General features: G+C 41.1%; 1 protein-coding gene across 7 annotated transcripts in view; it reads left to right on the top strand.

Moving 5' to 3' along the window:
- agap1 (ArfGAP with GTPase domain, ankyrin repeat and PH domain 1) overlaps positions 1-23,834 on the top strand; it is a 139,519-nt gene that overhangs the window by 28,524 nt on the left and 87,161 nt on the right. For 5 of the 7 annotated variants that reach the window (XM_026158518.2, XM_026158515.2, XM_026158517.2 and 2 more), the window contains exons 2-7: positions 9,437-9,495; positions 10,595-10,682; positions 16,391-16,405; positions 18,125-18,210; positions 18,373-18,514; positions 22,077-22,211. In XM_026158518.2, the coding sequence (XP_026014303.1) occupies positions 9,437-9,495; positions 10,595-10,682; positions 16,391-16,405; positions 18,125-18,210; positions 18,373-18,514; positions 22,077-22,211 (525 nt within the window). The remainder of the gene's footprint in view (positions 1-9,436; positions 9,496-10,594; positions 10,683-16,390; positions 16,406-18,124; positions 18,211-18,372; positions 18,515-22,076; positions 22,212-23,834) is intronic. The other 2 variants (XM_080297830.1, XM_026158516.2) reach the window with 1 other exon arrangement.

The following is a 23,834-nucleotide window of genomic DNA, read 5'->3' as shown; positions in this document are numbered from 1 at the left end:
TCCTTATACAATAGCATAAATAAATACTCTGCTATACTGAAATTTCACTCTTCAAAACTGGAGCACAGGCTACTTAAACAGTCTTTTAGTACAATTAGTCACACAGCAACATGTTTATTTCTGCTTTTCTATAATTGGATATTTTTAACACTGGAGTCTGTGGGGATTGACTCACTTTTAGAGTCAACCTCAAATGGACATCAGAGAAACTGCAGGTATTGGCACCTTGACCTGGGGTTCTGTTTGTAGTTTTCAGCCTGCTTGATATATGAGAAGTTTTAAAAATGATTGTTTTCACTATTCGTTGAAACTTTATAGATATAGTTAAGCACTTTAGTTAAGCTACAGCTAATAATTACTAATTAATCTGCTGGTTGAAGCTCATTGGCCTGCATATTTCTGGCTCCAATCCCCAAATCTTTGGCTGATGTTCTCCACAAACTAATAAAAGGAAGAGATCAGGGTTAAAAGAAGGTCCTCAAAGAGTTTCTGGAACAAAACAAAGACAGACTGTCAGCGCTGTGATTTATGATGAAGTAATATTTATTAGTATTACCTGCTTCTGGAAAACGGTACAGTGCTCCAGCAGAGAGCTGGTTTTAGTCTTTGTAGAGGCCCAGGCTCTTTTTGTGTTGCTGGTTTATTGAGTCCAAACTTCTGAATGTTTAGTTGACTGAAGCCAACATCAATTCCAGATGGATTACCATCCGAGGCGCACCTCATTTATACCCGACTGTCTTGCTTTGTTGTCCCTTCTGAGCAGATCTCTGCCTTTTTATAGACATTTGGAGCGCGCTCAGTTTCAGTTGTGTTCCAGGTAACTCGTCCATGTCAGCCTCAGTCTGGAATCGCAATGTTTTGACAACAGGCTGATCTCAGTTTGTCCTGTTAGAGTTCATTTAAGCACAAAATCTCTGTCTCTGTGGATAAAGTTGAGCTGTAATCGTAGCACTTCTGTTGGTGTTAAAATCCAAGACGAAACGTCTAAATATTAAATAAAGCCCAGCTGCTTTTATTTGCCTCATTTTGTCTTTTTTTAAAACTCTACATTTCCCTTTTCGTATTTTTCGCTGTGCATGTCTGAAACCCTCAGTTTGACCTCGGCTGCGACTCGGAGACCTTGTTGGAGCAGGTTTTCAGATCTTAGAGACCTGTCTTTGTTATCTTGTTTTCTGCTGTTGTGTCTTTGTCGCCATGTTTCTGTCTTCCAGCTGCCTTCATCTAAACACACTGACGTGGTGTGGCCTTTGAAAAGCACAAATATGTCTCTCAGTTTGAGTGAATATTTAGGAACCGAGGCTGAGTTTAGCAGTTTGTTTGCTTTTTGCCTTCAGGTTTGCATTTTTCATTGATTAAAAGAGTTCTGGATCAGGTTAAAATGCCTTTAAAGTCCATAAAGTTAGAGTGGAGTCAGCTTTAAGATTTTTTTATTCATTAGGTTAAGGTTCGGGACCTGGTTTTAGCAACTGTTTATAACTTAGTTTAAACTAGTCCTTACATAAGCTTTTTGGAATTAAAAGGTAGCTCCTAAATCACTGCCACATTCAGGATCAGTACCAGCACAAATTTTATTTTGTACATTTGTGAGTTTAATCTTGTAAATGTACACCTAATTTTCAGAAATTTTCTTTAGAAAATCAAGAATTGGGAAAAATCTTTAAGTTTATAATCTTGTAAAGTGGTGAGAACTTTTTCTTTGCAACTGAATCTGGGAGTTTATTCTTGTAAATATTTGAGCTTTTCCTCATAGATTTACCATTTTATTCAAATAATGTTTGATTTTATTTCTACTTCATAAAAGTTTGCAGTCATACAGTAGTAATAAACAGTTTCTGAAGGTTCATTTTTGTTAATTTATTGCTTTATTCTCATATTTCTTTCCTCGTAAATTTACAGGGAAAATGTTTGCCAGTCCAGATTATTCGAAAATCTAGATTAAAGATTTTAGGCTAGCTCATTTTAGCCTGCATGTAACCCAATCATGCTCAAAATGTGATTTAATACTAGAACTACAAACACCTTGACCTTTACATAGGAATTCAAACATCAGCCTCACAGAGATTACTTTAAAACTAACTGGTAGGATGGACATAAACGAAAGTCTGCAGCGTGTTTAGTTTGATGTTAAATACAATCTAGAGTAAGAAGGAAATAATCCGTTACTCAATCCAATCATTTCATCAATCTGAATCCAGGGAAAGATCTTGGATTCAGTTTCATGGTTTCGTTTAGTTTCTTTCAGGTGAAAGCTGTTGGAGTCTGCAAATTTTATGTTTAAGGGACTGTAGCTTGTATTTATTATAGCTTAAAGCTCTTTAGTTCTTTGTATTCAGGATCTAAAATCTTTGGTTCTGGTTTAGTTCTAGAGTTCCTGAGGTACAGCCACCTCTTAGAGATAATTTTTCTTGCTTTATTCCTTAAAACTCTGATATTTAGGGTTGTTCAAATAGGGTTCAGATGTTTGAATTATTGAAGAGACGTGGCTTCTTGAGAGTTTTGTGTTGAAAGTGTATCACCAGAAAGCTAAACAACCTTGGCTTCTTCATGTTGAAGGTCGGAACTGAAGGTAAATGTTGAAGTTAAACAATTCCTCTTTATAAAGAGAAACAAAGATGTGTCGTCTCATACATGTTCCCCATCTTTCTGAGGGAGAGCGGAGCATAAAAATAGAGACAAACGAGTGAAATGAAAGAGAATTAATGAAGGAGATTATTCTGGAGAGAGCCAGGAGTCCTGATGCCTCACTTTGAAGGCCTCCTTCCTTTCTTTCTCTGCACAGAGGGATGGAGTGATGGAGGAGAGTTTTAGTCCCATGACGCTCGCTCTCATTTCCAAGTTTTTCCTCCCTGAGTGATGACGAAGCAGAGGAGCTCTCCATTTCCTTTTCCCATGGTCTTCGTCCATCTGTTTCACTCCATCTGCTGTCTTTTCCCCTTCGTATCTCACCTGTTGTCCTCTTCTTTTCTCCTCCGTTTGTTTCAGGTGGAAGAATAACATGTTTTTCTAATCATCCTTCAAATGTGATTAGGTTAAAACATGCAGCACATTTAGCATTTAATCATTTCCCCCTTGTCATCTGGTCCACCCTTTCTTTCTCTTCCTTTGTGCTATTTTATCCTATTAACAAAAAACAGCCATGACACTTTAAAATAAAGCAAAGTCTGCCTGTGTTGCATTTCCACATAATCCAATCTTAGTGTTTTTACAAGGTCAAAACACACGCTTTTAAAACTTAACCATTATTACATCATATTATTACTATCTAGAGCAGGGCGATATGACCAAAAATATTTATCACGATATGAAAATTTGCGATAACGATATAACTGATGTGACAGTTTAACCAAAAGGCATTTCCAGTGGAAATTGTCCGACATATCCTCAGCATAACCATGTATATTATCCACAAAACTTAAAAAGAGGTTATACACACACAATACGGTAATATTATGTTGAAGCACAGTACGGATCACTCTGCGAGGCTCCTGCCTACGATAGCCGTAATGCTCTGACAAGCCATCAAGCGGTGCGGCTTCGTAGCTTAGCAAAGTCGTACTAAAACATCTGACAGATTTTCGAGCGCCGTGTACGACATAAAATCGTTTCGAGGTCAGTAAACACAACCAGACTTCATACATAAGGCACACGGGATTATAAGGGACACTGTCGATTTTCAGAAAAATCAAAGGATTGATTTTAAGTGTGCCGTATTTTCCAAAAAGCACGGTAATAACGACGGCCCGCTAGCATGCGCTACCAAAAATAGTGCTTTGTTGTTTTTCTGATGGATGAAAGCTAAACCAGTTCCGCACCACTGAAGTTGCAGCATTTTCACAAACCAATTCTGGTTCATCTGTTTCATTCAACAATCCGCTTTCGCCCTTCTCATTCTGCGTCGCCGCCATGTGCCTAGGAAAACAAAGGCACTGTGCATGCGCGCTTTACCCATATTCTATCGCGATATTTCATTTTCTTATTGTTTCTCCAACATTACACCAGTATTACCGTGAACGGTATGATATAGCCCAGGCCTATTACCATCATTACATTACCATTACATGTTAAAAGGCTTTCCTTTTTAAAGTGTGGTCTTGAAATGAGTGAAGTCTTTCATACTCCATAATCTGGAGTACTTTGTAATCAGTAATCAGAATAAGTGATGAACCCATCTCATAATTTTGACAATTTAATCTCAGATTTTTTACTTTACCTCATGATTCTACCTTCATCTGATCATTTTAACTTTCTAATCTCAGAATGTTTGAGAGTCTTGGAAATCAAGAATTTCGACTTGCTACATCAGAAAAAGAACAAAAAAAGTGTCCTGTGGTGGTATAAACCTTTCACTCTGCCTTTAAGTGGGTAAACAATAAATCACTTAGTGGATGTTTGCTTTTATTGAGCGTGAAGCTGTAGTGGAGGAAAGGAGGTGTGTTGGGTTTCTAACTCATGACCTAATTTTGGAGATTCCGCCTTCATGTAGTCAGGCCGTGATGGAGTCGTATCATCCACCCACAGGCCCTCTGTCTCCCTCTTCCTCTCAGCCTCGTAAATACGACACGTTGACGGATTGATTGAGTTCAGGTGTTCCTCCCACGCGCTCCCAGATGCTTTCGCTTCATCTCATCTGGACTTTCCCTCTTCTTGCAGCACAGATTCTTTCAGTCGACATTTGTGTTTCTGTTTCTGTGATGACCCCTCGGCAGCCTGGAAGTAGACTAAAAATACCAGATCGTAGCTAAGGGCGGTCATCACAAAACACGACAAAGCATCATCACCGTGCAGATGTTAGTCAGTGGTCTTCTCAGGCATAAAAAAAAGTCCCAAATCAGCTCCAAAGGTAGATCAGTGCAGCCTGAAGCTGTCGTATTTCTTCCTTTAAACCCGGCCTCACCTCCCAGTTCAACCACCAGCTGATGCTTCGTCAGCCGCTAACCATCTCCTCGCTTTGCTGGTGCATCATACTGGGAACCAGCAGAGGGGAACTGGAGGGCTGTGATGGAAAACAGGAAGCAGCTGGGTCAACATCCTGCCTGGCAGGGAGGGAGGGGTCGGCCCCGACACAGGCCGCCGTTTGTTGAGTGGGTGAACAATGTCCCCCTCTGTGTGCCCGCCAACCAATCGAGACGCTCCTCTCTGGATGGTTTCCAGACAGATGAGATGTTGGCAGCAGCAGTTTGGGCTCATTAAAGGGAGGAAAGAGGAGCAGTCAGGATGCTGTGTGGTGGAAAGTCAGTGGTTTTTAAGCTAAAATGAGGAGATTAACCTCCTAACATCTGAACTCTATCATGGCATGCATTTTTAATTTTTCTTTGCTATTTGGGCTGATTGGGACCTGATGAATGTAAAAACAAAGAATTACCAGATTTTTGCTTGTTGCCTAATTTTTGTTTCTGAGAAAAATGAGATCCACATATGAGGACATTAGTTTTAAATTTCGTTAGAACAGTGGCAGTATAATGTCCTCGTTAGTGGACATCAGGCCCTTGTAGAGAAAAATTAAGTATTTTGGTCTAGACAACCGAAAACGTGCTGTCCACATATGTGGATAAGATAAGATAAGATAAGATAAGATAACCTTTATTAGTCCCACACGTGGGAAATTTGTTTTGTCACAGCAGGAAGTGGACAGTGCAAAAGTTATGAGGCAAAAATTAGAATACAATAAGAATAAATACAGTACACAGCTGTACAGAATAGAATAAAATACTATATACAGTAGAATAAAATAAAATAAATATACAATAAGATAAAAATAGAATACAAATACAAATACTATATACAACTGAGTAAAAATACAACGATGACAGAAAGGATTATTGCACTTAGTATTATTGCATATGTATGGATGTGTGTGCTTGATCAGTTAGTCTTTATTATGGAGTCTGACAGCAGTGGGGAAGAAAGACCTGCGAAATCTCTCCGTCCCACACCGTGGGTGCCGCAGTCTCCCACTGAAGGAGCTGCTCAGTGCTGTCACAGTCTGCTGCATGGGGTGGGAGATGTTGTCCAACAGGGATGACAGCTTAGCCGCCATTCTCCTGTCACTCACCACCTCCACTGGGTCCAGAGGGCATCCTAGAACAGAGCTGGCCCTTCGGATCACCCTGTTCAGTCTCTTCCTGTCCCCAGCAGAGATGCTGCCGCCCCCAGCAGACCACACCATAAAAGATAGCAGAAGCCACAACAGAGTCATAGAAGGTCTTCAGGAGTGGGCCCTCCACCCCAAACGACCTGAGTCTCCGCAGCAGGTACAGCCTGCTCTGCCCTTTCCTGTAGAGGGCGTCTGAGTTATGAGTCCAGTCCAGTCTATTGTTCAGATGAACACCAAGGTACCTGTAGCTGTCCACAGCCTCAATGTCCATACCTTGGATGTTCAGTGGTTGCAGTGGAGAATGCTTGTGCCTGCGGAAGTCTACCACCAGTTCCTTGGTTTTACTGGCGTTGATCTGGAGGTAGTTCTGCTGGCACCAGTCCACAAAGTCTTGGGTCAGACCTCTGTACTCCTTGTCGTCCCCATCAGTGATGAGGCCGACTATTGCAGAGTCATCAGAGAACTTCTGCAGGAAGCACTGGGTGGAATTGTGGGAGAAGTCTGCAGTGTAGATGGTGAAGAGGAACGGAGCCAGAACCGTTCCCTGTGGGGCCCCCGTACTGCAGACGACCCTGTCCGACACACAGCCCTGAGTCCTCACATACTGTGGTCGGTCGGTGAGGTAGTCCAACATCCAGGTAGTGAGGTGATGGTCCACTCCAGAGTTCACCAGCTTGTCCTTTAGAACCGAGGGAAGAATGGTGTTGAAGGCACTGGAGAAATCAAAGAACATGATTCTCACAGTGCTTCCAGCGGTCTCCAGGTGAGCGAGGGAACGATGTAGGAGGTGAATGACGGCATCATCCGCTCCAATGCCAGGCTGGTAGGCAAACTGAAGTGGGTCCAGTGATGAGCTTATTAGGCGCCGAAGCTGAGCCAGGACCAACCGCTCCAGGGTCTTCATCAGGTGGGATGTCAGAGCCACCGGCCTGTAGCTGTTGAGGTCCTTGGGGTGTGAAGTCTTTGGCACTGGTACAACACAGGAGGTTTTCCAGAGCTGTGGGACTCTTCCCAACCTCAGGCTCAGGTTGAAGAGGTGCTCCATCACCCCACACAGTTGGTCCGCGCAGGACCTGACGACCCTCGAGCTGATGCCATCTGGACCCGCTGCCTTCTTGCCATTAATCCTCCTCAGTTCCCTCCTAACCTGGGTGGTTGAGAGAGACAGGCTGGAGCCTTGTGTTGAGTGTGTATTGGATGCTGTTGTTGGGGGTGGGGGGGAGTGAGCAGGGTGAATAGAGGAGGTGTGAAGTGTCTGAGGTGGAACAGCAGCAGTGGGGGTGGGTGAGTCTGCAGCCGATGTTGCAGACTGCCTCATGGCTGAATCAAATCTGTTGAAGAAATGATTCAGTTCATTTGCCCATCTCACATCCCTCCCAGGCAGAGAGTTCTGCTGTTTGTGGCCCGAGATGGTTCTGAGGCCTCTCCAGACTTCACCAACGTTGTTTTGTTGAAGCTGGTTCTCCATCTTCTGCCTGTAGCTCTCCTTCCCATTCCTTATCAGTGCCCTCAGCTCTCTCTGCACCCTTTTCAACTCCTCTTTGTCTCTGGATTTGAAGGCCCTAGGAGGATGCCAGGTGGCCTAGGAGGATGCCAGGTCCTAGGAGGTTAAAATTCAGAATTGAGACAAAAATGTAAAAAAGAAACTACATTAAAACATCAGAAACCAGCTGAATCAAAAGAAAATAAATTTATTGAGATATTTATTAGTTTTCTGTCAGTCTTTTTCCTCCATAGGGAGCATCGCACACTCTGCACGAAAACTGTCAGTGTGAGTCTCAGGTATCAATGCGTTAGAAAACCAGTGTTTCATGGGGCTTTTAGCACTTCCTGTCAGTACTGTGTAGTCTGAGGGTCTGCAGGCTGACACAGATTGCTGCAGATGAATTAGTAAAGAGGGGCTGGAGGCTCTAAGTGGCTCTGGCCCACTGGCCTACTTAACGGCAAGCCCGAGGTGTCTCAGAGTCCAGCAGTTTTAAAGGAGCCTGCGGTGGGATGACGGCTACAGAAAACATCTGGACGCCTCACGTTTTCTTTTTTATGAAAGGCGTTCATCAGCAGTTACTGAAATACAGCTTCTTTAATGATAAACTCAGAGGTTAAAGGTCGCACATCTCTATGCAGACTGAAGAGATTCCCCATATGTGACCACAGACATGTTAATGTCAAAGTATTGAAATTAAGTTGTATAAATAGAAATATTTTTAGATTGAAATGCCAATTATGACTAAGTTTCAATATAGATGAAATTAAAATGTCCCAATTTTGTGATTTCAATATGAGTTGAAATGTGACTTTAAATATTTTGATTTTATTTGTTGTATCTTATCCAGTAAAGTTTGTTTGAGGCTTTGAAACATTTTCTATTTACTTGATAACAGAACTTAAAGAACTACAGCTCCATATTGAATACTTTAAAGGTGTGTTAGAGTACCTTTACTGTACGGTTTTTAGCTGACTGTAGAAAACAAACAAACCCAGCTCTCTGTAAGAGGCCACATTCTTTCAGTAGGAGGGCCCAGATTTGGTCCACGGGCCTGTGTTTTCTCACTGCTGGTGTTTTGTCCTGTTTGAAGTGTGTGTGTGTTTTTAAAACCACAGAGTGTTTTTGTTAGAGAGCCGTCTCTGCAGTGTGAGTGGAAACGACCTCCCTGATAATACCAACATTATCGCACTCCAATAACACACACACACACACACACACGCACACATGCACACACAGTGCAAGTGTGTGTGTGTGGTTTGACATCATTTGGCCTCCGCCCTCCTCATTTCCCATGACCTCTGACACTCGGCACCTCAGATGGTTGCAGGAGTTAATTTGTGGGGAACCTTTAGAAGAATTTAGAATACAAATATTTTCTCATCTACTGATTTTGTCTTTATTTCCTGATTCTAACATTTGATTGATTGATTCTAAGATTAAAGTGCTTAAAGAACATATAGATTAATGTAAGTTGATCTCCCTCTTAATGGACTTGTACGTTTTTATATAGTGTTATTTTTTGGTTGCTTTTAACCTTTGTATTTTCTCAGCTGTGGTTCTTCATGGTTCTTCTGTACCATGACGGTATTTCTGATCGTGTCCTGTTATCGTGTTCAGTCTGCTGTGACTTTTGGCCTGGTGTTGGTCGTCTGTCAGCTTTAACAAGCCTCTTCTTCCTCTTTGTCACCCTTAACAAGCCTCTTCTTCCTCTTTGTCACCCTTGACACCACTGAGGAGGAGCTGATTGGCTGCCTCGTTACTCCATCAGGCATTTTTAATTCCATTTTTTCCCTGAAGGCATCACATGTTCCTCACAGTTTAATAATGTGTGTTTTTCCTTTCTTTGTGTCTTCCAGATGCGTTTGTAAACAGTCAGGAGTGGACGCTGAGTCGGACGGTGCCCGAGCTCAAAGTGGTGAGTTCAGAGCGTTAAAGGGGAGGGGGTCACCTGTCCAAGAGTCAAGCTTCAGCGGGATGGCATACCACTATGGAGATCATTTCCTGCCAAAACTTAACAAAAATCCCAACAAACAAACAACAAACAGAAACATTAAAGAGATTTATTTTTTAAATGTCGAGATTGGCTGCTGTTCAGGGGAGCAACTCAATGTAAAGGTGCTCTAAGTATTTTATTTTGAAGATTTAGTTACTTCTAAAAACCCAACCTGGACTTCTGTCTCACGATTCCTGACTTGCAGGCTTTAGGACACTACAAGAAGTGAATACACGAAGATAACCAAACAGATGTACAATTTTGATCATTTTAACTTTGAAGATTAAATAAAATAAAATAAAATAAATGATGGATGTTAAAATTGTGAGATTAAAATTTCATAAGTTAAATGTTTTGAGATAAAAGTTTAAAAACATGTTGAAAATGTAATTCAAAAGTAAAAATGATTAGATGAGATTAACTATGAGGTCATGTCAAAATTATGAAAGTAAAATGTCAAAGTTGTGAGATTATAACATCAAAATTAAAACAATACATCACAACCATGAGAAGCAAACTTTAAAAGCAAAATGTTAAAATAAAGTCAAATATTTACGTTAAGTATAAAAACTATAAGACCAAAATATTAAGCTCAGAGATAAAAGTAAAATATTACATTTTATGTCTAAAATGTCAAAATTATGATATAACTTGGGGACTAAAAAAAAAAGCTTTTATAGCACAATATTAAAATTTCGAGATAAAAGTTAAATATTCACATAATGTATAAATATTTTAAGAGTAAAATATCAATATTTTCATTTAACTAAAATTTAAGTTGAGATTATTATGGGCCTAACAAATAAAAAATTGCGAGTAACTATGATTCATATTTCATTTCTGCTGAAGCATTTGTTTGTCCACTCACAGAAGCAGTAACAGCTCCATGTGCTTGAATTATATCATCTTCACCAGCAACACTAGAAAACCTTTAAAACCAGTATGAGTTCCTGTTGATGGAGTGATTACAGTCTGCTGAATGTTTTAGGAGATGCTAACTTCCCTTCTGTCTCCCCCTCAGGGCATTGTGGGTAATCTGGCCAGTGGTAAGTCAGCGCTGGTCCACAGATACCTGACGGGAACGTATGTCCAGGAGGAGTCACCAGAGGGTAAGAACATCATAGCATGTCTGTCTTTGTTTGGCTGGACCAGCTATTTCTTCTTCTTCTTCTTCTTCTTCTTCTAATAAAATGGCAGAGCAGTCGTCCGCCTTCTCAGACTGAATCAGTCTAAAACACAGAGGAGAAAATAATGAGCGGATTAAACGTCATTTAACGACCTCCTTACAGCACAAGCCTAACCAGCAGAGCGAAAAAAGCTCCTCAGTCAGGCTCAGAAGCTTTCCAAGTTGCATTAAAAAGAGATTTCACTCCACTTTTGGGAGAAAGCTGAAGTGGGTTTTTTTGGGTTCAAATAAACATTTGTAGAGTTTGAGATGGAGCTGAATCACCGCAGGAGGCTTTAAATGATCAGATCTGCTGGTTTAATGCCGATCTGTCAGCCTGTTAGAGGGAAAATATATCAATATAAGCAATGAGTGACTGAAAATGAATACTGAGTGAGATGAAAACAGCAGAAAGTGACATTAAAAAGTCAAACTTTTATTAGATATTTGTTCTGCTTACTGAAAAACCAACAAATTTGACCTCTTTGGGGCGTGAGCGTGGATTTAAAAAGTGAAGAAGAAGTGATTTAAGCATAACATCGCGCTCAGTTGCTTAATATCTGAGAAACAGTGAACACCCAAAAGGTTAAACTTCTCTGCTGGCTGACCCAGAATCACTTATGAAACTTTAAAGATGACTTTTTGTCTCAGAGAAAAGATGAAGCCCTACTTTCCTCCGGTGTCTCAACTCACACGCCCTGCAGGGACGGCCATATTCCTCATGTAATATTAAAGCTGCCCACACACACACTGTTACTGTACAGGACGGCAGGGTCCTCAGGCACAGACCCACTTTACGAAACCCGCTTTAATATTTCAGCACATGAGCTGTTTCCTCTCAGGGATCCTGCACGCACAGCCAAGGCACTTTCTGCTCACTTTCCTTTATCAATCACACCGACAGACGCTGCAGCGCTTTTACTTTTCATTCATTCATCCTTCTACTGTCCAGAGAGGTGGTGCACCGAACTCACAGTTCAAACCACTGGTGAGGAGCTTTAAGCTCGAGTTGTTTAGTTGAAGCAAAAAAGCTTCTTTATTCCCTCAGAAAAAAACAACAAAAAAACTGCATCTTTCTGATAACTAACAGGGGCGATACCTCTGCCTGTATAAAGAAATCAATGGCATGTATGGAGGACCAAACTTGCCAAAATAAGCAAGCCAATAACACAAATTATGCCATTAAATGCACCTATAAAAATATTAAAAATGATTGCCGTCTTTCACATGAGACATAAATGGTTTTTTTTCTTATGTATTATTTTTTTCTGTTTTCCTTTTTTTTTAAATTTATCTGTCTTTATTTATACATAAGTACGTCATTACGTTTAGAACTTTTAAATTCATCTTGCAGCTGCTTTTATGTTTACTCATCTTTATATTTATTTTGCAAGTTATTTATTTTTATCATCAGTGTTTTTTATTTCTTTTTTAATTTTGGCAGTTTTGGTCCTTCGTGCATAACTAAAAATATATATTTATGAAGCCTGACACCAAGTTTTTAAAAAGTTTTTAAAAGAGCTAAAAGAAGAATATGCAAAGGATGAAAATCCAATAGTTAAATCAAAATCAAAAGTTTATAACAGCTTCAAATCAAGTCTGAAAACAGTCTAAAACTAGTAAATATATAAATTAAAGTCCAAAATAAACTCTAAATAACCCAGACCAGGTCCATAAAGTCCCCAAACAAACACAAAAGAATTTAAAACAAGATATTTTATTGTTTAATTTCTTCTTTGTTGCTTTTACTTACCATGATTGCCTGAACGTTTTATTGTTGTAAATGTTTTTTGGGTTTTTTGTTCTTAATCTTTTCACTGTACATTTTAGTCCAAAACCATTTCCCAAAATTAACAAAAAATGGCAAAAATCAGGTCAGAACCACAATCTAAACACAAGTCTACAATTAGGCCCAAATTCGTTGACATCAATTTGTATATCAAATATCAATATCAAATTACTCTAAAAACGTCTAAAATGATGACCAAACTCCGTCTGAAATCAGTTCTTACATGGTCCAATTTAATGAACCCAAAATAAGTCCCGAACACCCCAAAACAAAGTCTAAAAGCAGTAAAAATCAGTCTAATATATTTCAATAAATATTTTCAAAACTCGTGTCTATGCTCAGTAACGTTAACATATTTTTAAAGAAAGTTTTATTTTCTTCACTATTTCCTTGTTTTTGGTTTTAGTTGCGTTAGTGCTCAATACCCTTCTTTTTGCTGTCCTTTCACATTAAAAGCTTTAAGTTGGCTGACCAGATGAAACTCCGTTACTTTAAAACCTCTGCAGAACGTTTTGAATATTTCAGTCTAATTAAAAATGCTGCAGCCAGAAGTCTTCAGACGGAACAGAGTCAAAGAAGTACTTTGGCTACTTTTGAGGGTCCGCTGTGGAGCTGCAGCTAATTACCCCCTGCCGACCTCTTTGTGTATTTAAAGCCTTGAAAACCATCAAACATGGTTTATTTGAGAAGAAACCTTTGCTGCTTTTGTTATGTTGTTATGTGGGGACCCACCCCGAAATCAGCCCGCAGACCAATTTTAGCTGCTGGTCCCTCTGCGGAGAGACTTCGAAGTGTGGGAGGCAGGAAGAGGAGGAGGTTTATTTTTTTAAATTTAATACGCCTGCAGAGAGGTCGATCAAAGGTCAGCTGATAAGAGGGGACCCCAGGGACTACATTAAAGCACAAAAAAGAAAAAAACTACAAGCAGAGCAAAGACAGCTGGGAAGAGAGTTGGTGGCGATGGGGAATCCCAGAGCAGATAACTTCACGCTAAAACATGAGAAAGTCTTCCACGGTGGTGACGTTCTCCTCAGTGTCGTGCTGCTAAATGCCCGGCGGCCTCCCGCTTTAATTACACTGCAGCGCTGCCAAAAGCAACACGACACGGCTTTTCGAGCAGGTCCACATACCACATTCAAACAACGGCTCCCCCTTATCTCTTATCGAATTACTTGGCACCACTGCCCGTCGAGGAAGCGGCGATTCAAGTCCAATTAAATAATAAAAAGGAGATAAAAAGCTTTTCTGAAATCGTTGCATAACCACAGAGAAATAAAAGCAGCCCAAGGGGGAAAGCTGTTTTGAAATTCCTCGGATCTAAAAATACGCCGGCTGCCTGGATTCCCATGGCGATTGATTGGAAGCGGAGTTGGTGGCTTGCGAGCGGCGAGGCGACCGCAGCGCCATGAAGCCACCGACCAGAACTATTCTGAGGCTGCAGGCTGGAGCCTCGCTGCTGCAGAGGGAAAAAAAGCTTCATCGCTGACTCAAAAACATGCAGGTTGCCCAGATTTACCTCTGTGGTGCGTTTAAGGACTGTCAGAAATGCCCAGATTTATTTCTATTTCTAAAGACTCTGACACTTTGCAGAGAGTGAAATCCTGCAGAAGCAGCACTGATAGTTTGAGAAAAAGTCCGACTGAGACTGTTTGTACAGCAGCACATGGGATCCATTACAACAGGGAGAGAGAGGGGAGCTATGGTTGGGAAATCACCCACAGCCACCAAACTAATGCTGCTGACTGTGGTTTGAGGAGCTGCCGCTCTCACAAGCAGCCAAACATCATTCACAGATTCTATTGTTCTCGTGGCTTTAACGGAAAAAGAAACGCTGGGAGGCATCAACAAAGTCTCCAGTCCAATCTTTCCAGAACAGTCATTAAGTTTTATTTTATTACTCTATTATTATTTTTGTCAGGTTTACACAGACATGTGGAGAGGCAAGCTTTGGTTCAGTCTGCGATTTGTCAGAAAAGAAGGTGACACCCCAAAAGTTTAGTTCATTATTATTTATTCTTCAGTGATCGTACCAGAAGGAGCAGGAGTACAGCTCTGAACATCCAGTCACGAAAAACAATCTGCGGCTACAAGAAGTCAACAGAGTCTCAGCATCAAGGAGTCATAGAAGACACACGTGTATTTAAAAACCTCAGATTTAATCCTGCCCATAAAAACTTTTCTCTTGCCACAAGGGGTCACCACAGTGGGTCGCTCTGCATGTTTAATTTGGCAGATTGTTATGCTGGGCAACTTTCCTGACGCAATCTCAAACGGGATTAGTGTCTCCGACTGGAATCTAAGCAGTGACAGGTGAGTATGGTGGCCACCACACAAGGCAAAGATTAAATCACCTCCCAAAATTTCCAAATCTGAACCTAAAAAATTTACAAGAAGTCCTAAACTTATTCCAAAATTGAATCCAAAACTTACTAAGTCCCGAATTAAGTTTAAGTCAAACCAAAACCCAGTTCAGAATCATCCAAACCCCTAAAGAGTTAAAAATCAGTCTTGAATCAAGTCCCAAGGTTAAACACCACAAAAGTAAGTCCAAAAACCAGATCACTAAATCAGAATCCCAAACTGAAAAATGTCCAAAATTTACAACAAAACGAAGTCAAAGTCAATTTAAAACAGTCCAAAATGATTCCAATCAAGTTCTTAAAGAGTCCAAAATCAAAGTCTTGAATAAAGTCCCGTAGTAACTGAAACAGCCCAAATCTAAATCTCCAGTAAGTCTAAAACAATTCAAAACCAGATGATTGTAAGTCACAAATCAAGTTCAAATGCTGCAAAGCCACCTCCCAGAAAATTTCAAATCCAAGTGCAAGTTTTAAAGGGCCTCAAACTAATTTTAATAATAATTTCAACCCACAGTCCAAAATCAAAGTCTTAAATCAAGTTCCAAATAACTCAAACAGCACAAAACTAAGTCCCCAGTAAGTCTAAAACAGTTCAAACACAGACCCAAATCAGAGGACTAAAGTCCAAAATCTTCCAAACAATGTCCCTGAATAGTCCATAATCAAAATGTAGAATGAAGTCGGTTTTTAAATGAGTCTAAAAGCAGCTTAAAGTCAAGCCAGAAAAATTTATTTATTTAAAACATAAATAAATAAAAATCTACTCACCAAAACCACCAAAACCACAACTCAGAAAGTCAAACTTTCTAAATACAGTCGAGTTCAAACAACTGAAAACTAAGTAAACTGTAAATCTGAAACAGTCCAGATGCAAAACATTTAGGAAAAAACATAAAGAAAAAACTCTGAAATGGTCCCAAAACATAGTTGATAATGAAAACAGTCTAAGGTTGATTTCCTGCTGCCATTAGGTATCTTTAGTGTAATGCTGGGGCGGGGCAGCATGTTAAAGCTTTGTACTCCGCTGGCTCTTCCACATCATTACTCATACAGAGAAAACACGTTCAGCATGTTACAGAATGGCAAAGAAATCCAAAGTTTGCTGAAAGTGATTAATGTGACCTCAGCAATGTCTAATGACTCAGCGTCTTTGTATAAATCTGCAGTAACGAGGTGGTGACAGTGACATAAATGAACCCAAACTCATGAAGGAAAGCGGTCCATCCTTCCTCTCACCTCTGTCCTCCTCTTCCTCTCAGAGCTTTTCTCGTGTTTACGTGTTTGTTTATTCACTGCTTTGACCTCCAGCTGACTGCAAATGAAACGGTGTACTGTTCTTTACTGCTCTTTCTACTTCTTCTTCTCTCTCGTGTCCTCTCTTTGAACCTCTCTCAAACACCTTCCTCGCTGTCTCCTGATTGGACTGTGCATGCATTAACTGTGGCTGTTGTTTTGCTTTTTGTTTCCTCTCTTTCTTCCTTCGGGGCTGATCTTGTACAATAGCTGACGTGGATGCAGGTAACTATCCTTCCTCTCTCCTTCACCTGTCCATCCCTCTATCCTTCGATCCATCGCCTCATTGGTTCAGACAGCAGCACGTTGAGATCAGCTCGGGTTCAGCACCGCGTCTCATCTCCGCGTCATCAAACAACTGCCAAACATCACGCTGCACGTCTCCAGGGATTTAACTGCTTCATCTTTCATTTTTGTTTTTTGTTTTTTTACATGTTTGTACAAATAATTTCATCAAGTCAGATTTGAAACATCTGGATTATTTAATGCTTCCAGCTGCTGAACCTGAAGCTGAACTCGATTGGCTGCTGCGACTGAATGTGTAGCTCCGCCCCCTCATTATCTAATCATATTTTTTCTCGTCTCCATCCTCATCATGTTCACCTGCTTCACTGATTTTCTTCCATCTTGATCAAAAAAGGTGAACGATCTTAGATTAATTTCAGATCACTAGTGAACCATTTTTCATGTTTAGTAATAAATCCGTGTTCACTTTCCTTTTTCTGCCTGTTTAAACTCCAAAGGATGAACTTATGACTTTTTATTTGTCTTTAAAGAATCAATAAGTGATTCTATTAACCGATTAAAGAGAAAATCGTAACACTGGAGACTTTAATTGCATGTGGGGATCAGTCAGCTGTGTTTATGGTCCTGTTTTGTACGTTTGTTCCTATAATGGTGCAGAAGTAAGATGACTAGATGGCTGTATTGATCAGTGAAGACATTAGTTACATGTTAAAGGTATTAATCAGTTTATCAAGCTGGACTCATCGCAGAATGACCACAGACACACACACTGTAAATAAAAGATCGACATCCACTGTCATAAGTTGTGCTGATGCACTCCTCAGAAGCTTTGAGGGCTTTTATTGTGAAAGGCAGCCCCTCTCACAAAAATCAGCTCCTCTTGACGCAAATATTTAACGTCAGGGTAAAGAAAAGGGCAAGTGATGGAAACATGTCCACTTCCTGTGCTCGCCGCTCTCTAAACATCTACTGTGTTATTACTGCAGCTGCGCTAGCTCGGCCACGCCATCCCAAGATCAGCTGATCCAGCTGAGAGAGAGAGAGAGAGAGCCCGAAATAACACCGGTGACTTCCTGTAAATGCTGAGGAAGAGACGCTCGTTCCCACAGTGACTTGCCACACTGCTGTTTATATTTGTGTCAGAGTGGAGTTTCTTAAAGCAACAGCAAGCTCGGAGATGAACGGTCAGAGCACAACAAAATGCACGAGTTCACGGTAGAAAGAGGCAGAAGCTGTCGGATCATCAGTGCTCCTGATGAGATGTTCCAGGTCCTCAGTCATCTGCAGGCACCTGTTACAGCAGAACATCAGGTGGGAGCAGGAAGCTCCTCCTTCTGCCCCCCTGGATTTTTGACCCTGTTTGAAGCTGGTTTTTAGAGCAGTGTAAGGCACTGAGAGGCTTCCGTATTGCTTAAATGTGGTCACAGCCACAGACTGTACATAAAAGATGGCTTACCCCGTTTTGTGTTTTTTTTTTTTTTAACCCTTAGTGTTTTTCGCTCTCAGCTGCTGGTTATCTCCGTCATCCCCCCATATGTATTAGTTTACTTTCCTGTCCAATCACCTCCCTCCTGTGTAGCGTTCATCATCTCACACTCGATCAGCCGGATCAATCGATGATCGGCTCCACCTCCCTGTAGATCAGACCTCCTCCCACCGCTGGCATCGCTGTTAGTAACCTGTGTGTCTTTTCTGCAGGCGGGCGCTTTAAGAAGGAGATTGTAGTGGACGGTCAGAGTCACCTGCTGCTCATCAGAGATGAAGGAGGCCCCCCGGAAGCACAGGTGGGTACTGCACCTCCTTCTGACTGGACTGTGAGAACACTGTGAGCCCAGAGAGCCCGGCATTTTTGTTAGGCTGATATTTGTGAGAAACAATGATTTTATGCTTTAAATAAAGTTTGGATTTACAACCTTGTTTGTGTGTGTATGTGTGTGTGTGTGCAGTTTGCGTTATGGGTGGACGCAGTCATCTTTGTCTTCAGTCTGGAGGACGAGATCAGCTTTCAGACTGTTTATCACTACTTCAGCCGCCTCGCCAACTACAGGAACACCGCTGACCTGCCGCTGGTGCTTGTCGGCACACAAGGTACTACACACACACACACACACACACACACACACACACACACACACACACACACACACACACACACACACACACTAGCCTCTGTATAGACACCAAATCTTTGTATTGTTTAAAACTCTACTTGAAGGGGTTTATTTTTAGTCCCTAGCAGGAAGCTCTCTCTTTCTCTCTGAACAGTCTGCTTTTCTAGAGCTTTGCTACCACCTAGTGGTGCACAATCCTAATTGCAGCTGTAAACTTGACTTCATTGCCTCTGATTAGCATTTTGTGGCTGCTGTTAATTTTAAGTTTATTCCTCCTTTTATTTATTTGTATTTTATGCACTCATAAAAGTATTAGAAAAAATGTCTGCCCTGCAAACTGCCGTTATTCTACATAGATCCAGATATAGGAACCATAAAACTGAGAAGACACAGCAGGAAAACATCAGTAGATTTGTAGAGTGTTTAGGCTGAACGCTGGCCAATCTGCGCATCAAAGGACATGAATAATTCTTTGTCGTTACAGTTTTGTCTTTATTATCAGTCTGAACTGAAAGTTATTCCTCTGTTTGGACATTTTAAGGCAGCATTTTCATTTGTTTTACTCTTAATGGATCAGTTAATCCAATAAAGTAATGATCTGATTAATAAACAGTTGAGTCAAAGCTCACCATGGTAACTGATGCTGCTCCTGACCTGGTGATTTTATGTTTGGGTTTAAAATAATCTGGAAGCAGCACATTTTTATTTACAGCATGATTTTAATAAACTTGATAAGTTCTCTGCTGGAAGAATGTGTTTTAACTAGAGATGGCACGATACCGATTCCGATATCATAAATTTGGATATCTGCCGATACCGTTATGAATCCGATATAGCGCATTTTGTAATGAATAAAACTGTTTTTTTTTAATAAATATCTTGCTGCATTTTGTATAAGTTTATACTCAAGTTTTAAAAAACAAGAGACTGAAGCTATTCTGTTATACCTGTATGCAAAAAATACACTGCACCCAAAACATTTTATAGTTCAGCAACACTGATCAATCTAATAAATTCAAACCTACACCATCCTCCCTATTCTGGCTTTTTATAGAGTACTTACCTACCTAACTAATAGGGTTGCCAACTCCCAGCAAAAATATTAGGGAACCAACGTCCGCCCTTAATAATCACCTTTAATTTAATGCAAGTGTAAAACAAATGCACAGAAATCAATTATTTTTCTACAATAATTAAATAGATTCAACATCTTTCTTCAACAGAATTACAGACTACACAGATGGTGTCTTCCCAAAGGAAAAAGTACTATAGCTTACTAGGGTGTGTATTAGACTTATTAGTTACTATATGCAATAATGGATTTCTATACATTTAATCAGATGACCACTTTTGTTGTAAGATTCAGATAATTATTTATTCAAAGTTTTTAAATGACATAACAAAGAAAAATATTTCTTTGTGCCCCCCTTTCCCTGTTAATGTCCTACCTGGCCCCCGACAAAACTTTGCTAGAGCCGCCCCTGCACAGTTACCAGCTATCAGCTGCATAGAAAAGGATCCTGGTGTTATTTGTCTCTCAGAAACAGTTCATAACTTCCCTTCAACTCATTCATGTCACCTAAAAGGTAAACCTGTTTCTCCATCACCTGTTCAGCGCTGATGATTCAGTAAGGACATCTCCTGGTTTCATCTTCATGTTTCCCTCTCACCACATATACAAACACATATCATGACCAGCAGCTTTACAGCTGTGGCTCCAGCAAACATCAGCTGATACTAGAAAGTAGCATTAAATACATTCTAACAACAGCTCATCAAGCTTAAACATGCTGCTGTTGTTTATCCGCTGGTCTCCTCTTTCTAGCGCAAAGTGGGCGATAAACAAACAAGAAAGACGGGACTTGCGACAGAAAAGCTGATCAGCTGATCATTGATCAGTTTCATGTTTGAAGTAATAACAGGAGAGGGAGGGGGAGTGAATGAGAGAAGTGGATGCAACTGCGCAGCAAAGACAGAATAACTCCAGCTTTGTGTCTACTTTTTAATTCTAACTGAAGTACGAGACAAATCGCTTCCCACTTGTTTTACTTCTCTGGGATAGTTTTCGCTGAGATGAAATGCCGCGGTTAGGAAGCATGTAGCGAGGCTCCAAATGCTCCAACAGACCACCGACAGGTCTCGCAGACAACAGCCGCTCTATCACGTGACACATACTGCTCCGATGCGCTGAGCTGGGTTATGCCAAGTAGCGTGTTTTGTGAGGTGATTTTGTGATACTTTGGATCGGATTACATTTTTTATTTCTCTCCGATATCTGATCCAGTAATTTAGGTCAGTATCAGACCGATACGATACGTAATATCGGATCGGTCCATCTCTAGTTTTAACATGTCTGATTGGTGTAGGGGCACTCATAGGGATGATTTTCTGAGGAAGAGAGCCTGAAGCAGGTAGCAAAGAAAGATGAAAACCACCAGCATGATACCTGTTATCTCCTGCTGGGGTTTTAGGTTTTGTTGAGTCAGCCAAAAAACAATGAAAGCCTAGCTGTGTTGACGACTCTTGACTCTTGAAGCAGAGTCCTGCTGTGCTGTTACTGAGCTGAAATCTTGTATGTATGAATGTATTTACAGTCTCACTGAGTTTGTCCCTGTAAGCTGCAGGCGGAGAGAAACACCAGAGAGCACAAATATTCTCCACAAACGAGCAACAATAAAGACCCAGTGTTTGTGTAATCACTGAAATCATCTCAGGACGCCGCTTCCACATTCTGATATTCATTTCCAGCCGCAGTTAAAGTTACCTGTATAACATCTGCCTGCCTCTGTCATCCTTTTTTCCTGGTGTTCACCTGAAAAAACCAACATGAACCCATGTTGAGTTTAACAGCCAGCACATCTAAGAGTTGGTTCTACATTCTTTAGCAGATAGGTTAAATAAAACAGAGGCAGGTACAGTGATAACAGGAGCAATTACTTTGACACATGTGGTCCCTCAAACATTAAAACAGGAGGAAACGTCTTTAAACACAGGACAGGTTCTTCATGTCACCTCCAGTGACATCTGAGTCATTTTAAAGTAATTCTAGTGTTGTTCATGGAGGCGTTCATTCCTTAAAGTGAAATACTCTCGTATAAATAATTACAAATATTACTAATAGATGTTATTTGGCAGATTTTTGCATGAGCCGGTCCTCTCTAGAGCTGTTGTTACTACCTATTTTGTTGCACTTGGAAGTAGCTTAATCCAAACGTGCTCATTACTCTCATAACCAGCAGATGGGGCCAGAGTACTGCTGAAGTTTTCCTAGTTAAAGTCTGGGCTCTTGTTTCTTTTCACCTTCATGAGCCACAGCGCTGATGTGGAGGCGTTCCTTCTGATTCTACAGGCCAGAAATCTAATAAAATACATGACTGAGTCAGTCTTACGGCTTTTATTATATTTATGACACCTTATATACCTACATTAGGGTAAACGCCTGAATAAAAATAGATTGGTGCCTTTGAGTTTCTTTCTTTTACTGTAAAATGTGGATTTAAAGTTAGACTCAAGCTCTTTCTTTGTCATTTCCCTCTCAGACGCCATCAGCTCGACCAACCCGAGGGTGATCGACGATACCCGGGCCAGGAAGCTCTCCAACGACCTCAAACGATGCACCTACTATGAAACCTGCGCCACCTACGGCCTCAACGTGGAGCGAGTCTTCCAGGATGGTAAGCAGCCATCTGTCAGGGAAAAGTGTCCAACACGACCGGGAAACCAGAGTCCAGTCCTCTGGGAAGGTGACATTCCTCCCCGGCACACTCCCTCCTCCTCCTCCAACGTCCCGGCCGGAGCCATTCGAACGCTCTTAATCACACATCAATTAAGACTTAAATGGACCCGCTCAGCTATTTAGCTCAAACCGAACAGCAATTAAGTTTTATCATAGCGGGGGGAGGAAGGTGGGGGGCTACAAAAAGAGACAATTCCCCAACGGGATTAATAAAAGAATCAGACATTACAGCGGGAGGAAGGACAAAGAGGAGGAGCAGGAGAGTGTCCGGAGCCGTCAAGGTCCTGACTGACCCACACACTGCATGCACATCTGCATTAAATGAGTGAATAAATATGTGATCTGATCTGTGTCTAAGTCACAGTGACACAAAGACACAGTGTGTTTAGGTACGTAACTGACAAACAGTTTAACAACCTTTACTGAACAAGAGCAACCTGTGATTTCTGAGGGTGGATTTCCCCTGTTCAAAGTCATTCTGTGGTGTAGTTACTGGGAAGAAGCCATAAAAAGTGACGTATCTTTAGTTAAGTCCCAATTAGACGCCTCAAACCTCAATGTAACTGAGCTTTAGGTTTGTGAAGTATATCCCCTGATGTTTGGCGTCTTCCTTGGTTTGAAGCCCCCAGTTTACAGTGTTGCCTCGGCCATTCTTCACGTATTGGTTCATAGGTTCATTGCGTCTGAAGGCCCAAACTTACGATGCCACCTCCACCATCTTAAGTCGTTTGGTGCTACATGTTTGGTTGAGTATTAGACTTTCTGGGCCCAAACTGTGATGCGAGTCCTGACCGTGATTTTCTTTGTGTTTGTGATTTTGTCTGAGGCAATTTCTTGGTGATTCATTGGATCTGAAAGCCCAAATTTGTGATGCTCCTTCATCCACATTTAATTTTTGTGTCCATGAATTCTTCCCGAGTTGATTTTTGCTGGATGTTTGATATGGTTTGGGACTTCCTTGGACTGAAGCCTTATGAACCCAGACGTGAAGCACGGCAGAGGTCACCTCTGCCGTGCTTCACGTCTGGGTTCATGAATTCACCTCAAGCCACCTGGCACGAGACTTCCTCGCTATGGAGGTCCAGACTTATGATCATCTCATTACTGAGTTTCAGTTCTGGGTTTGTGAAGTTGTCTTACATCATTTGATAATGGACGTTCCAGGCAGGAGCCAAGAGGGCTGTTTTTGAAAAACCACCTGCACCTGTGGTTTCAGCTTTTTGTCCTGCCTCCTGCACGCTCTCCACATGTAACACGTTCATTTCTATTTCCAGTGTGAGGATGCATCGAGACAGGATTTCTGGAAACCACCAGTTCATGTGTGAAAGTGTCTAAAGAGTCATAATTTATTTCTGCTGCACCAACAAAGATTTACCAAACTGTGAACTTGGCCCTACAACATGAGTATGCGTACCCAGTTATGTTTCACCACTGCTTGTGTTACGTCCCAGCAGCAGCAGTAGTAGAGTGGACCTTTACCAAACAGAAATCTTAGGCCTGCCTAAGACTGAGAAGTCTTTGGTTGATTGGACTGAATCACCCAGATGATCGTTTGTTTGGC

Source organism: Astatotilapia calliptera, chromosome 23 (assembly GCF_964374335.1).
Source record: "Astatotilapia calliptera chromosome 23, fAstCal68.1, whole genome shotgun sequence".
NCBI classification, from domain to species: domain Eukaryota; kingdom Metazoa; phylum Chordata; class Actinopteri; order Cichliformes; family Cichlidae; genus Astatotilapia; species Astatotilapia calliptera.
This window is presented reverse-complemented; position numbering and strand designations above follow the sequence as displayed.